Source organism: Carassius carassius, chromosome 21 (genome assembly GCF_963082965.1).
Source record: "Carassius carassius chromosome 21, fCarCar2.1, whole genome shotgun sequence".
Taxonomy (NCBI): Eukaryota; Metazoa; Chordata; class Actinopteri; order Cypriniformes; family Cyprinidae; genus Carassius; species Carassius carassius.
The window spans coordinates 32278582-32296157 of NC_081775.1; the positions used below are offsets into that span (position 1 = coordinate 32278582).

At 42.2% G+C, this 17576-nt stretch overlaps 2 protein-coding genes across 2 annotated transcripts in view; both read left to right on the plus strand.

Annotated features, from left to right (window-relative positions):
- The window catches only part of LOC132098197 (spermatogenesis-associated serine-rich protein 2-like), a 197900-nt gene that overhangs the window by 105539 nt on the left and 74785 nt on the right, over positions 1-17576 (plus strand). The gene's annotated exons all lie outside the window — the stretch shown is intronic.
- pggt1b (protein geranylgeranyltransferase type I, beta subunit) overlaps positions 1217-17576 on the plus strand; it is a 17504-nt gene continuing 1144 nt past the window's right edge. Inside the window, exons 1-8 of the mRNA XM_059502905.1 lie at positions 1217-1404; positions 5222-5340; positions 5430-5497; positions 7402-7553; positions 7630-7762; positions 9184-9229; positions 9300-9484; positions 14816-14924. Of these exons, the coding sequence (XP_059358888.1) occupies positions 1292-1404; positions 5222-5340; positions 5430-5497; positions 7402-7553; positions 7630-7762; positions 9184-9229; positions 9300-9484; positions 14816-14924 (925 nt within the window). The 5' untranslated portion in view covers positions 1217-1291. The remainder of the gene's footprint in view (positions 1405-5221; positions 5341-5429; positions 5498-7401; positions 7554-7629; positions 7763-9183; positions 9230-9299; positions 9485-14815; positions 14925-17576) is intronic.

The following is a 17576-nucleotide window of genomic DNA, read 5'->3' on the forward strand; positions in this document are numbered from 1 at the left end:
TGGAACATTTTGAATTGTAGCTAAACGTCTAGCGTCCTTATCTTTAACTTTCTTTTTGCAAAACCACTCAATTGACGTCTGTCCATTTTGATTCATTTTCTGAAGCCGTTAAAAAAAGGTAGTGGTCTGATAGTGGTCATGTAATCTTTATTTACTTATAATTTATTATTATTGTTGTTAAATTAGTGTTCATAAACGAGTTATGTATGGTCTTTTAAGAATTTCAAGTTAATAATAAAACAATTTAGGAAAAATATTTTTAAAGCTTGAGTCATGTGCCCCCCCCCCCCAGTTGTTGTGAATGGTTGGTGCCCCTGGCACTGGCCCAAGTGCCCTCATGGATAATCCGGCTCTGATTGCACGGATTGTATTTGACTTAAAAATGCGTATCGAAATATATTACCTATTTTATATTCGACCAGTGATAAAACTGTGCTCTATGATGGGAAAAAAGAAGGACATTTTAGTGAGGAGGGTCTCATTTAGCTAATTTATGATTACTTATATACAGTGATTTCCAAGTTAAATATGTGCATAATGCATAAAGCTCTTTGCACACGGATTCTGAAATTCTCGGACTCAGTGTAAAATCTTTCTCCTGTGTGGGAGCTCTGAGCTTTGGGCTAGTTTCATTACTCAGATCTATTAATATCGGCTGGTTTGTCCTTCAGTCACGAGAGCTCAGCAGCAGCTGCAGAAACTGAAGAACAGTGTCTACAGATTCCAGGAGCAGCTGATGGACGTCAAACCATCTCCAGACGCTGACCACATCACTGACCCTTTACCACAGAACGATTGGGTTTAATGCTGCATGTGATCGACTAATTAAGAGACTCCATCAATGCTTTCAAAGACACAGCATCAAAGGTACAATATCTGTTTCTGCTGAGATGTGCTTCTCTCAAACACCTCGTCTGTGAGAGGAACATGGACTCCTATCTTACCACTAAGAGTTCTCCTAAACATGAGACTTTGACCATTATTTATATACAATAAAATAAAATAAAAAGACTCAGTTGCAGAAGCAGCGGCTGTAATGGAATCATTTTTTTCGATAGATTGTGTTGAAAGCTTCGCTGGTTTAGAACGCTTCTCTTCGCCATTTACTATTTATACATTACAACCATAGACTGTATAAAAACAACACTCCTTTTTGTGATTAATTTGTGATTCTTTAGGTTAGGGTTAGAATCACAGCAGCAGCAACAGCGCAGGACTCTTATTTTGCCGCGTGTTTGTGCAGCGGAAGCGGAAGCGGCGCCCTGACCGTGTCGGTTTCTCCTGAGCGACGATGGCGGATTTTTATCAAGAGCAGGAAGATTTTCTGCGCGAGAGGCACGTGCGTTTCTTCCAGCGCTGCCTGAACGTGCTGCCCGAGAGATACGCGCCATACGAGACCAGCAGGTAACCGAACACCGAACACACCGAGCCGCGGGAAACACACACACACACACGCTCCACAAAGCTTTGTGTGTAAACTCCTCCGCTTCTGTTCTTTGAAGGAGAAACGAGGCTGTCGTTACGTGAAGTAAAGTGTGTTTATCGTCACAATCTAGTCACTGTACTCTTCATTTAATATTCTCCGATCGTTTGTGTTTACAGTAGAGTCAGAGCGCGTTTAGGCCACGCCCACTGAAGGAATCAACCCCACCCTCTTCATTGACTTTGTATAGTCAGAGCCCGTTAGGCCACGCCCACAGTGGATACAACTCTCCATTGACTGTAATGAGGGAAGCGACCTCCTTGTCATTGATGACTTCTATTAAAGAAAAAAAACGATTAATATCTAAAGCTGCTGTGTGCCAAGATGTACAGTATGGCATGGTTTTTTCAGATTATGACACAAGTCTCTCTAACTCTGTAGTTTATGATGTGTTTATTTAGATTAAACATTGTTCTTCACTACATAAACACTACAGTCTGACTGGGATTTTACTGATAAAGACCAATCACATCTCTCTCATTTTGTCAACATTAGGCTTATCAATAATAACAATAACTTCAGCAATAATAATAATGATGATAGTAATAATAATGTTTCAAGAAAAGAACAGTGGATAAGCAGTGGATAAGACACATGTCTTTGGTGTGAGAGACCCGGGTTCGAATCCACTGTGAGACACCAATGTGTCCCTGAGCAAGACACTTAACCCCTAGCTGCTCCAGAGGCGTGCGACCTCTGACGTATATAGCAATTGTAAGTCGCTTTGGATAAAAGCGTCAGCTAAGTGAATAAATGTAAATGTAAGAAAAATGTGCCTGTTATCAGCTGTCTCTTATGAGAATAAAAATTAATGTACATTTTTGTATTCATGATTATTCATCACTAAAATAGACCCACACTAATTATAATTCTGTAATATCCGAAGCTCTGCATTTAACGCATCCAAGTGCACACACACAGCAGTGAGAAGTGAATATACACACACACCCCCACACACACACACACACACACACACACCCCCGGAGCAGTGAGCAGCTATATATCCTGCACCGGGGAGCAGCTGGGTGTTCAGTGCCTTGCTCAAGGACACTTCAGTCATGAGTATTGAGGAGGAAGAGAGCACTGTTCATTCAAACTATTTTGTGGGGAACAAATAAAAGTGTTGCACTAAATATTGTAAAATGTTACACATTGGTATTTGTATTAATATAAAATCCATTAATTAAAAACATTAATGAATGTATTTATATGTAACTATAATATTAAATTAAAACATTTCTTTTAAATGTATAGCATATTTTTAAGTGCAACAACATATAGATACGATAGGACAAAACAAATACAGTGCAGCGCGAAGCGTTTACAGTGTGCAGAATAACGCTTATTCAGATCATCAGCTCGTTAGAAGTGTGCTCCATGCATGGACTGTGTTCCCATTGGCATGCTCCCTACTCCCTGAGCAGGGGACATCTGCTGAAGTTCACCTCCCTTCAGAACATTCATTCACAGATTTGTGCTGCGCAACGTCTTCACACATAGACAAGTGGGACATCATATATACCTCTGTAAATAAATACGTCTCGCACACTTCAGTGAACTTTCAATGGAACATATACATTCACTTCGGAATAATGGCAGAATATTCTGTGAAAAAAAAAAAATCTCTGATTTGGATTGGCCTTCTCTGATCGATACCCGATCTGAATATCCAATCGGTGCTTCACTTCAGTTCACATCAGATCAGATCAAATGCACATCATTTTTTTATTTTGGCCTGGAAACAATATTAAAGGGTAACTAAACCCCTGGTCAGAGCCTGACTCCACCCACTGACAATATTTGAAAAATGCTGAAAAGTGGGCGGAGCACAGCGGAGATAGAGGGGACGAACCGAGGGCGGGGCTGAGCGAGTGCGGCGTGATCCTGAGACTCGCAGTGACGGATTGATTGACAGCTGCTGTCAGAGACGCTAAAATGGAGAGTGACTTTAGTTACGCAAGTAGCTTTGCAACAGAGCGATCATTTGAAGTAGAGGACTTTTCTCCCCTACCTTCACCTGAAGTGGAGGATGTCGAGGTGTCTGTTCACATCAATTCAAGCCGCTGGCTCAAACTGCGGTCTTAACTCCCGCACCGCGACGCTTTTCAGCGCGAGCTGTGTGGAGAAGCCCATTTCCACCTCCATTGCGTTGGAGAAGCAATCCCGTGTAAAACGCAGTTTGCACACTCGAGCTCTAGGCGGGAACTTGCGGTCTTCCAGGCCAAATGCATGCAACCACTGGCGCCTAATTTTAAAGTCTGCTGGTAAACTATGCAGTCTTGCAGTGCTGTCACAACCAGCAACACACCTCCGTACCATCCTGACCACTGTACTAAATACAGATAAATCTACGCTAACTTGAAGATCTAAATAACTATATAATTGCTATGCTAAATCGATGCTATATTAGTCTATCCTGGTCGTTTTCAATACTCGCAATTCCAACTCCTGACTCACTACAGTGATTTTGACGGAACAAGATGGTTTTATACTGCCATGGGCGTGGTAGCTCGTACCAAGGGGCGTGGTGAGCTGGAAACTGCTTACGTCACCTGCCACCGCAACATCCACCGTTCAACCTGAAGAGGGCAGCACTCATATATTGTAGAATTAAAACACTTTATACTCAAATGTCAAAAAAGTTACTCGAATCAATGAACAGCACTAATAAAGCCCCGTTCTTACAGATCATTAACTAAAAAAAGTTGGTTTAGGGTTTAGTTACTCTTTAAATATCTTAAGTCATTTTGCTTATCTAGTAAATGCATCTCAATTTGAGAATTTTTTGATATTTTGACTGAAAAAAAGGCTTATATATGCTAAGATAAGGCTTTTTTTGCAGCAGCAAATGGATTTTGTTTTGAGAAGATTTCATCAGCTGGACAACTGGTTTGTTGTTAAACAGCAGTGTAACCCTCTGTGTGTCTCTTTCTTTCTGTGTGTGTGTGTGTGTGTGTGTGTGTGTCTCTGTGTGTGTGTGTGTGTGTGTGTGTGTCTCTGTGTGTGTGTGTGTGTGTCTGTCTGTGTGTGTGTCTGTGTGTGTGTGTGTCCCTCTGTTTGTGTGTGTGTGTGTCTCTCTGTGTGTGTGTGTGTCTCTCTGTTTGTGTGTGTGTGTGCGTGTGTGTGTGTGTGTCTCTCTCTGTGTGTGTGTGTGTGTGTGTGTGTCTCTCTGTGTGTGTCTGTGTGTGTCTCTCTCTGTGTGTGTGTGTGTGTCTGTGTGTGTGTGTGTCTCTCTGTTTGTGTGTGTGTGTCTCTCTGTGCGTGTGTGTGTGTCTGTGTGTGTGTCTCTCTGTGTGTGTGTCTGTGTGTGTGTGTGTCTCTCTGTTTGTGTGTGTGTGTCTCTGTCTCTGTGTGTGTGTGTGTGTCTCTCTGTGCGTGTGTGTGTGTGTGTGTGTCTGTGTGTGTGTCTCTCTGTGCGTGTGTGTGTGTGTGTGTGTCTGTGTGTGTGTCTCTCTGTGTGTGTGTCTGTGTGTGTGTGTGTCTCTGTCTCTGTGTGTGTGTCTCTGTCTCTGTGTGTGTGTGTGTGTCTCTCTGTTTATGTGTGTGTGTCTCTCTGTGCGTGTGTGTGTGTGTGTGTGTGTGTGTGTGTGTGTGTGTGTGTCTGTGTGTGTGTCTCTCTGTGTGTGTGTGTGTGTGTGTGTGTGTCTGTGTGTGTGTGTGTGTGTGTCTGTGTGTGTGTGTGTCTCTCTGTTTGTGTGTGTGTGTCTCTCTGTGTGTGTGTGTGTGTGTCTCCTGCAGGCTCACGATCGTGTTCTTTGCTCTGTCTGGTCTGGATGTTCTCGATGCTCTGGATGTTGTGGACAAGCCCAGTTTAATCGAGTGGATTTATTCCCTGCAGGTTCTTCCCACCGAAGACAGTGAGTCTCTCGTCTTATTTATTTTGTGTTAGAAGCTCATAAGTCTGTAACACTTCTTCCCGTCTGTTTTCTCTTGTCTTGCTGAACAGAGTCCAATCTCAGTCGCTGTGGCTTCCGTGGATCCTCACACATCGGCGTTCCCTACAACAGCTCGAAGGTAGCAGAGATTGTGTGTTGTGTAGTGTGTGACACTCACTGACCGCTGAAGAACCAATCACACTGCAAACATCCTTCTCTCACTCAGTGTTTGTGTCTTGTGTTTTAGAATAAATATCTCAACTTTCTTGAATCAAGATGCATTTACTGTACACAGTATTTTTGCTTTCACAACGAAACACACTGTGTCTCCACGACATGACGCCGGCGGCATCAGAGAATAAAAGTTACGCCTTCTGTCTTTGCGTGAACATTTGGGTGGCGTTATGCAAATCTTCCCACACAGTGACGTAGAGATGTGGGGGCGTGTCTAAACGAGGTGTTTAGGGGGCGTGTCTAAACGAGTTGTTTAGGGGGCGTGTCTAAACGAGTTGTTTAGGGGCGTGTCTAAACGAGGTGTTTAGGGGGCGTGGACGAGTCTTAACTTTGATAAAGAATATCTCTTTGGGTTTGAGATGTGTAAAGTCTTTGCAACTTTACACATCTTATTCATGCACCAAGAGCTTGTCACACTCCAAAGAGAAAGAAAACCCTTGAAATCGCATCATGTGACCCCTTTAATATCTTAAATCATGTTACTTGTACAGTAAATGCGTCTTGATTTAAAAATGTTTAGATATTTATACTAGAACACAAGACACACACACTGAGTAAGAGAAGGATGTTTTGCATTTGATTTAGTGTTTCTCCCGTCCACAGATTAAAGCCTTTATCAGATCATAAATCAGAGCAGAACATCTTAAACTCATAAAGTCATGGCATTACATTTAGCATGAACTGCAAAACATGAATCTCTTCCTCAGTATTTCTGTCTTGTTTTCCAGTTTCTAAACATCCTGAAATCAAGACACATTTACTGCAGATGCAGAATGAAGATATGAAGTCTTGGAATCAAAATGATTAAAACAAGGACAAATATCTGTCAGTGTTGAATGAAAACTTGTTTCCCTTGAGTCCAGTGACAAGTTTACTGCAGAACAAACTCACTTCATTTTGATTTATTTCTCGAAACAAGTTTTCTTATTTATTTTTGCATCTGTGGTAAATGTGTCTTGATTTAAGGGTGTTTAGATGTTAGTCGTGGAAGACAAGACAGAGATACTGAGGGAGAAAATCAGAAGATCAAAAGGTACAAGAAGTTATTTGCATATTTGATTGTTTGTGAGCAGAGATATTCAGTTAAGCTATTGTTTTTGTTTTTTAAATTCTTTGAAAAAGTGAAAATGTATGTTTTATGGTCGGTGTGTACTGAATTAACATTTGTGCAGTATTAAAAATATTATATATCTTAGCCCAGCTATTTTAAACTATTTGATCAGATTCTAGGATTCTTATTATGCATAAAAACTCTTATACAACAAGAATAGAGAGATAAAAGACAAAATATACAACCATCAGCATATTTCAAACTTGTTACTTTACTGTAACATGTATCATACAGTTGTAATATTAGTGCTACAACATCAGTATCGTGACTTATTTGTAACATTTGAACTTTTATTTTAGCGCAGCTTTCACGAACAGCTGCGTCTGGGTTTCTGTGTAAAGCTCGATTCACTGTTATCCCAGCGGTCACTCTAGTGACCATCAACATGTTTACTCTGTGACCACACTCAACAAAACTCAATATATGTCAATTCATATATTAATACTAGACACCTTCAAGATAACGTGTCCCAGAAAGCTTTGTCGTATCTTTATGTTAACATACTTTACAAGCCGTTTGTTCTGGAGCTTTGATGCAGCATCATCTTCTCTTTAATTGAGACCCTTTATGAATTCATTATTTGCATAAAGTGCTCTAAAACATCAGTCTGTAAGGTTTTTAGAGCTTGATCAAAGGATCCCTTCTTTGTGACCGCTGGGGTTATTGCTGACTGCTCAGATGGTCCTGTCTCTCCGCAGGGCCCCGGGGCTCCTCACACGTATGACAGCGGTCACGTGGCCATGACCTACACGGGCCTGGCGTGTCTGCTGATCCTGGGAGACGATCTGAGCCGTGTGTGTAGAGAGGCGGTGATGAGCGGACTGAGAGCGCTGCAGCTGGACGACGGCAGGTTCGTTCTGACCTCGTCTCGTCTCGCTGGGAACCAGGAGTCAGCTCTCACTGACACTCTCTTTCTCTTCCTGCAGCTTCTACGCTGTTCCTGAAGGAAGTGAGAACGACATGAGGTTTGTGTACTGTGCCGCCTGCATCTGCTTCATGCTGGACGACTGGTCAGGAATGGACCGCCAGAGAGCCATCGATTACATCCGGAGGAGCAGCGTGAGTCACGAGCCTGAGACACTCTTCAGAAGATCAGGAACAGAGCGGTGTTTCATGCTCATCAAGACTGCTTTTATTTGATCAAAAATACAGAAAAAAACAGCAATTTCTAATATTGGTCTCCTCTTTTAATATACTTAAAAATATGATTTATTCCTGTGATCAGAACTGTATTTTCAGCATCATTACTCCAGTCTTCAGAAATCATTCTAATATGATGATTTATTATCAGTATTGAAACTGTTATGCTGCTTCATATTTTTTTAGTATCTGTAATACTTTTTTCTTTGAATTGATGAATAAAAAGTTAAAAAGAAAAGCATTTATTCAAAATAGAAATCTTTTTAACAATATATTTACTACCATTTTCTTTGTCCATTAAACACATTGTTGTTGAAAAAATATTAATTTCTTAAATAATAAAGAAAATGTTTAACTTTTGAATGGTAGTGTATGTTGTAACACAAAATTTCTATTTTGAAATTCACAGAAATTAATTATATTTTAAAGTATACTAAAATAGTAAACTTATTTTAGAGCGCAATAATATATTTCAGAATTAAAGATATTTTTCTGTTTTTAATCAAGCGTTGGTGAGTAGAAGATACTTATTAGAAAATATAAAAAATCTTAGTGATTGCAATCGTTTGAACAGCAGTGTAAGTGAATCCTCATGAATGTCCAGAAACAGTTATTCCTGAACCGCGATTGATCGTCTTCAGTGATGTGTGTTTCAGCCAGAAATCAGCATTCACTCGCCCTTGTGTCATTCAAACATGATTTACTTTCTTCTGAGGAGCACAGAAGCAGTCATCAGGAGCACAGATGTATATTTGTAGAAATAGACAACAATACATTGTATGAGTCACAATTATACATTTCTCTTTTATGACAAAAATCATTAGGATATTAAGATAAGATCATGTTCATGAAGATATTTAGTAAATCTCCTACCGTAAATATATCAAAACTTAATGTTTGATTAGTAATATGCATTGCTAAGAACTTCATCTGAACAACTTTAAAGATGATTTTCTCAAGATTTAAATTTTTTTGCTCCCTCAGATTCCAGATTTCCAAATATTGTCCTCCTAACAAACCACACATCAATGGAGAGATGATTTATTCGGCTTTCAGATGATGAATAATCTCAATAAAAAAATAAATTACCCTTATGACTGGTATTGTCAAGTTTAGAAGAATGTTTGGGAACTGAAACACTTTGACCCTGTTGACTTTAATTGCATGGATGAAAAACTAAAAACCTTTTATGTTCCACTGACACGAGTCAAACAGGTTTGAGTGACACGAGAGAGAGTAAATGATGACAGAGTCATAATTTGCGGCTAACTTGTCTCATTAAAGATGTTAACGTGTGTGTTGTTGATGTGATGATGAGCACAGTGTGTTCTGTTGTTCAGTCGTATGACAGCGGCATCGGTCAGGGAGCCGGACTCGAGTCTCACGGTGAGTCACGCTCCTCTCCTCAGTCTCTGTCAGTCGAGCTTGTGATAATAACTGCTCTGTCCTGGCTCAGGCGGATCCACCTTCTGTGCCGTGGCATCTCTGTGCATGATGGGAAAGCTGCAGGAGGTGTTCAGCGAGCGAGAGCTGAAGCGGATCCGGCGCTGGTGCATCCTCAGACAGCAGACGGGCTTCCACGGACGACCCAACAAACCTGTGGACACCTGCTACTCCTTCTGGGTCGGAGCCACGCTGGAGGTGATCTCATGATCTCATGAGAGTGCTCGTTCAATAACAGGGTCCTGTGATTTCACAGAATCCAGTCACAAAAACAGAATTTACTGTATAACCCAGTGTTTGTGTCTTTTCTAGTATAAATATCTAAACATTCTTGAATCAAGATGAATTTACTGTACAAATAAAATGACTTAAGATATAATGTCTTGCTTTCTGTAAAAAAAAAAATATATATAAATGTTTTTGCTTAAAACAAGCAGAAATATCTGCCAGTGGGGCAAGAAAAAATAATCGTTTAGCCTTTGAATTAAGATTACTAGCACAACACTGGCACTACACTAGTACACACTGGCACTACACTAGTACACACTGGCACTACACTAGTACGCACTACACTAGTACACACTGGCACTACACTAGTACACACTGGCACTACACTAGTACACACTGGCACTACACTAGTACACACTGGCACTACACTAGTACACACCAGTACACACTGGCACTACACTAGTACACACCAGTACACACTGGCACTACACTAGTACACACTAGTACACACTGGCACTACACTAGTACACGCTACCACTACACTAGTACACGCTGGCACTACACTAGTAAACACTAGCACTACACTAGTAGTTAATGGCACTACACTAGTACACACTAGCACTACACTAGTACACACTGGCACTACACTAGTACACACTGGCACTACACTAGTACACACTGGCACTACACTAGTACACACTGGCACTACATTAGTACACACTGGCACTACACTAGTACACACTGGCACTACACTAGTACACACTGGCACTACACTAGTACACGCTGGCACTACACTAGTACACGCTGGCACTACACTAGTACACACTGGCACTACACTAGTACACACTAGTACACACTGGCACTACAGTAGTACACTGGCACTACACTAGTACACACTGGCACTATACTAGTACACACTAGCACTACACTAGTACACACTGGCACTACATTAGTACACACTAGCACTACACTAGTACACACTGGCACTACACTAGTACACACTGGCACTACACTAGTACACACTGGCACTACACTAGTACACACTAGTACACACTGGCACTACACTAGTACACACTGGCACTACACTAGTACACACTGGCACTACACTAGTACACACTGGCACTACACTAGTACACACTGGCACTATAGTAGTACACTAGCACACACTAGCACTACACTAGTACACACTGGCACTACACTAGTAAACACTGGCACTACACTAGTACACACTGGCACTACACTAATACACACTGGCACTACACTAGTACACACTAGCACTACACTAGTGCACACTAGCACTACACTAGTACAGGCTGGCACTACACTAGTACACACTGGCACTACACTAGTACACACTGGCACTACATTAGTACACACTAGCACTACACTAGTACACACTGGCACTACACTAGTACACACTGGCACTACACTAGTACACACTGGCACTACACTAGTACACACTGGCACTACACTAGTACACACTGGCACTACACTAGTACACGCTGGCACTACACTAGTACACGCTGGCACTACACTAGTACACACTGGCACTGCACTACACTAGTACACACTGGCACTACACTAGTACACACTGGCACTATAGTAGTACACTGGCACTACACTAGTACACACTGGCACTATACTAGTACACACTGGCACTACACTAGTACACGCTAGTACACACTAGCACTACACTAGTACACACTGGCACTACACTACTACACACATGTACACACTAGCACTACACTAGTACACACTAGTACACACTGGCACTACACTAGTACATGCTGGCACTACACTAGTACACACTGGCACTACACTAGTACACACTGGCACTATACTAGTACACACTAGTACACACTGGCACTACACTAGTACACACTAGCACTACACTAGTACACACTGGCACTACACTAGCACTACACTAGTACACACTGGCACTACACTAGTACACACTGGCACTACACTAGTAAACACTGGCACTACACTAGTACACACTAGTACACACTGGCACTACACTAGTACACACTGGCACTACACTAGTACACACTAGTACACACTGGCACTACACTAGTACACACTGGCACTACACTAGTACACACTGGCACTACATTAGTACACACTGGCACTACACTAGTACACACAAGCACTACACTAGTACACACTGGCACTACACTAGTACACACTGGCACTACACTAGTACACACTAGCACTACACTAGTACACACAAGCACTACACTAGTACACACTGGCACTACACTAGTACACACTGGCACTACACTAGTACACACTGGCACTACACTAGTACACACTGGCACTACACTAGTACACACTGGCACTACACTAGTACACACTGGCACTACACTAGTACACACTGGCACTACACTAGTACACGCTGGCACTACACTGGCACTGGCACTACACTAGTACACACTGGCACTACACTAGTACACATTAGCACTACACTAGTACACACTGGCACTACACTAGTACACACTGGCACTATAGTAGTACACTGGCACTACACTAGTACACACTGGCACTATACTAGTACACACTAGTACACACTGGCACTACACTAGTACACGCTAGTACACACTAGCACTACACTAGTACACACTGGCACTACACTAGTACACACTAGTACACACTGGCACTACACTAGTACACACTGGCACTACACTAGTACACACAAGTACACACTAGCACTACACTAGTACACACTAGCACTACACTAGTACACACTGGCACTACACTAGTACACACTGGCACTACACTAGTACATGCTGGCACTACACTAGTACACACTGGCACTACAGTAGTACACTGGCACTACACTAGTACACACTGGCACTATACTAGTACACACTGGCACTACACTAGTACACACTAGCACTACACTAGTACACCCTGGCACTACACTAGTACACACTAGCACTACACTAGTACACACTGGCACTACACTAGTACACACTGGCACTACACTAGTACACACTGGCACAACACAAGTACACACTGGCACAACACTAGTACACACTGGCACAACACTAGTACACACTGGCATTACACTAGTACACACTAGCACTACACTAGTACACGCTGGCACTACACTAGTACACGCTGGCACTACACTAGTACACGCTGGCACTACACTAGTACACACTGGCACTACACTAGTACACACTGGCACTACACTAGTACACACTGGCACTACACTAGTACATACTAGCACTACACTAGTACACACTAGCACTACACTAGTACACACTGGCACTACACTAGTACACACTGGCACTACATTAGTACACACTGGCACTACACTAGTACACACTAGTACACGCTGGCACTACACTAGTACACACTGGCACTACACTAGTACACACTAGCACTACACTAGTACACACTAGTACACACTGGCACTACACTAGTACACACTGGCACTACACTAGTACACACTGGCACACACTGGCACTACACTAGGACACACTAGCACTACACTAGTACACACTGGTACTACACTAGTACACACTGGCACTACACTAGTACACACTGGCACTACACTAGTACACACTGGCACTACACTAGTACACACTAGTACACACTGGCACTACACTAGGACACACTAGCACTACACTAGTACACACTAGCACTACACTAGTACACACTGGCACTACACTAGTACACACTAGTACACACTAGCACTACACTAGTACACACTGGCACTACACTAGTACACACTAGTACACACTGGCACTACACTGGCACTACACTAGTACACACTAGCACTACACTAGTACACGCTGGCACTACACTAGTACACGCTGGCACTACACTGGCACTACACTAGTACACACTAGCACTACACTAGTACACGCTGGCACTACACTAGTACACACTGGCACTACACTGGCACTACACTAGTACACACTGGCACTACACTAGTACACGCTGGCACTACACTAGTACACACTAGCACTACACTAGTACACGCTGGCACTACACTGGCACTACACTAGTACACACTAGCACTACACTAGTACACGCTGGCACTACACTAGTACACACTGGCACTACACTGGCACTACACTAGTACACACTAGCACTACACTAGTACACACTGGCACTACACTAGTACACACTGGTACTACAGTAGTACGCACTGGCACTACACTAGTACGCACTGGCACTACACCACTACACACTGGCACTACACTAGTACACACTAGTACACACTGGCACTACACTAGTACACACTGGCACTACACTAGTACACACTGGCACTACACTAGTACACACTGGCACTACACTAGTACACACTGGCACTACACTGGCACTACACTAGTACACAGCTGGCACTACACTAGTACACACTGGCACTACACTAGTACACACCGGCACTACACTAGTACACAATGGCACTACAGTAGTACACTAGCACTACACTAGTACACACTGGCAATACACTTGTACACACTGGTACTACAGTAGTACGCACTGGCACTACACCACTACACACTGGCACTACACTAGTACACACTAGCACTACACCAATACACACTAGCACTACACTAGTACACACTGGCACTACACTAGTACACACTAGTACGCACTGGCACTACACTAGTACACACTGGCACTACACTAGTACACACTAGCACTACACTAGTACACACTGGCACTACACTAGTACGCACTGGCACTACACCAATACACACTGGCACTACACTAGTACACACTAGCACTACACTAGTACACACTGGCACTACACTAGTACACACTAGTACACACTGGCACTACACCAATACACACTAGCACTACACTAGTACACACTGGCACTACACTAGTACACACTAGTACACACTGGCACTACACCAATACACACTGGCACTACACTAGTACACACTAGCACTACACTAGTACACACTGGCACTACACTAGTACACACTAGTACGCACTGGCACTACACCAATACACACTGGCACTACACTAGTACACACTAGCACTACACTAGTACACACTGGCACTACACTAGTACACACTAGTACACACTGGCACTACACCAATACACACTAGCACTACACTAGTACACACTGGCACTACACTAGTACGCACTGGCACTACACTAATACACACTAGCACTACACTAAGACCCAAACACCACAGTGTGACCTGTTAGTGGAGTTAAAAGAAGAATTTGTACATTTGAGGATATTATATGTTGATTACGTTTGTAATTTTCACACTGCAGATGTTTTCTGACTGTTGTCCGTGTGAAGTCTAACATGTGCTCGTGTCCCACAGCTCTTAGATGTGTTCCAGTACACCGACTTCGAGAAGAACCGCAGCTACATTCTGTCCACACAGGACCGTTTGGTGGGCGGCTTCGCTAAATGGCCCGACAGTCATCCAGGTACAGAGCGCTCAAGAGCTGTTGTGTTTGTCTGTTAGAGGAAACTCAACACAGCAGACCTCAGTGTGTGAAGGATTCTGAAGGATCTGTTTCACCTGATAACCAGTGATCACACTGACCTCAGAGCACTGTGTAGAGACACACACAGCAGTGAGATGTGTTCTATAGACAAACATCAAGTATGAGCATATACAAATACACACATCTAGAAATAATCTGAATAAATATTTTGTTTTTGTGTAGCAGTGAAGCAGACACATTTAAGAAACATTCAGTGCAAACGAATGGAAACAGTGCTGGAGGCCATTAAGACTTCATATACATTTATGTTCAGTAATGATGTATCTGATGGTTTATTAGGACAGGACAGAGTCTGAAGGGCAGAAATGAGTGCTGAAGCTCTACATGAGTGATTGGTCACCAGTGTTTTCCCACATGGTTTTAAGGCTTGATTGAAGCGTTCATGAATCAAACCTGCTACGAGGAGAATCACAACATTACAAGCTTTAATTTGAAGCAAAAAACGTATATTTCAAAAAATAAGGCCAAACCTTGCGAGAAACTTTACATCATCTAATTAAAAATAATGGACAAATATAAAAAAAAACCTGTTGATACAATGCAAAAACAATATATACACTGTCCTTTAAAAGTTTGAGGTTAATAAGAGTTTACTGTTTTTGAATGAAGTCTCAATGAAGCTGCATTTATTTGATGATTTGAATGATGACATAACTGAATTCAATGATGAACTGCCTTTAACTATCATTTTGCATTATTGACACTGTTTTCCTAATGAATGTTGTTCAGTTGCTTTGACGCAATGTATTTTGTTTAAAGCGCTATATAAATAAAGGTGACATGACATGACATGATCAGAAAAACAGTAAAAACTGAAATATTATTCTAATGTAAAACAGCTGTTTTCTGTGTGAATCTCTGTTAAAGTGTAAGTTAGTTCTGTGATCTGCAGCTGTATTTTCAGCATCATTCCTCCAGTCTTCAAGTCACCTTTATTTATATAGCGCTTTAAACAAAATACATTGCGTCAAAGCAACTGAACAACATTCATTAGGAAAACAGTGTCAATAATGCAAAAATGATAGTTAAAGGCAGTTCATCATTGGATTCAGTTATGTCATCTCTGTTCAGTTAAATAGTGTCTGTGCATTTATTTGCAATCAAGTCAACGATATCGCTGTAGATGAAGTGTCCCCAACTAAGCAAGCCAGAGGCGACAGCGGCAAGGAACCGAAACTCCATCGGTGACAGAATGGAGAAAAAAACCTTGGGAGAAACCAGGCTCAGTTGGGGGCCAGTTCTCCTCTGACCAGACGAAACCAGTAGTTCAATTCCAGACTGCAGCAAAGTCAGATTGTGCAGAAGAATCATCTGTTTCCTGTGGTCTTGTCCTGGTGCTCCTCTGAGACAAGGTCTTTACAGGGGATCTGTATCTGGGGCTCTAGTTGTCCTGGTCTCCGCTGTCTTTCAGGGATGTAGAGGTCCTTTCTAGGTGCTGATCCACCATCTGGTCTGGATACGTACTGGATCCGGGTGACTGCAGTGACCCTCTGATCTGGACACAGACTGGATCTGGTGGCTACGGTGACCTCGGAACAAGAGAGAAACAGACAAATATTAGCGTAGATGCCATTCTTCTAATGATGTAGCAAGTACATCGGGTGATATGGGAAGTGTTTCCGGTTCCGGTTTACCTAATTAATGCAGCCTAAAAATCCTTTAACGGATTTGGATAATAAAAGCATATTAGTATGTTATGTGTATGCCAGGTTAAAGAGATGGGTCTTTAATCTAGATTTAAACTGCACTTCAGTGTCACAAGATCTTTAGAAATCATGAAAATATGATGAAACATTTCCGATTATTATCAAAAACAGTTGCTAATGAATTGTTTTGTTTGCTTAAGTGCTTAATGATGTAATTTGGGTGCTTCATTGGGAGTGGACGGCGTTAAATAGATTTGCTTGTTTCTATCGTCTGATCTGTTTGCAGAATCACGAATCACCTCCACATAGGCTAAACCCTTGATCAATAACCTCAGACCTCACAGTTGGTCTGTCTGTAAAGATTTATTAGAAGTTATACGTTATTGTTAAACATCAGTTTCCCTGTGTGTGGAGAAAATGAATGGGGTTTTTGGTTTTGCTCCTTTCATGTTATTATGCAAGATCCTGGTGTCAAGCCACTCTTGAACAACAGACAGCGTTAGAAGCGTCTCGCTTCAGAAAGGACTGGACTGCTGCTGAGTGGTGCACAGTTATGTTCTCTGATGAAAGTACATTTAACATTTCCTTCGGAAATCAGGGTCCCAGAGTCTGGAGGAAGAGAGGAGAGGCACACAATCCACGTTGCTTGAGGTCCAGTGTAAAGTTTCCACAGTCAGTGATGGTTTGGGGTGCCATGTCATCTGCTGGTGTTGGTCCACTGTGTTTTCTGAGGTCAAAGGTCAACACAGCCGTATACCAGGAAGTTTTAGAGCACTTCCTGCTTTCTGCTGCTGACCAACTTTATGGAGATGCAGATTTCATTTTCCAACAGGATTGGCACCTGCACACAGTGCCAAAGCTACCAGTACCTGGTTTAAGGACCATGGTATCCCTGTTCTTAATTGGCCAGCAAACTCGCCTGACC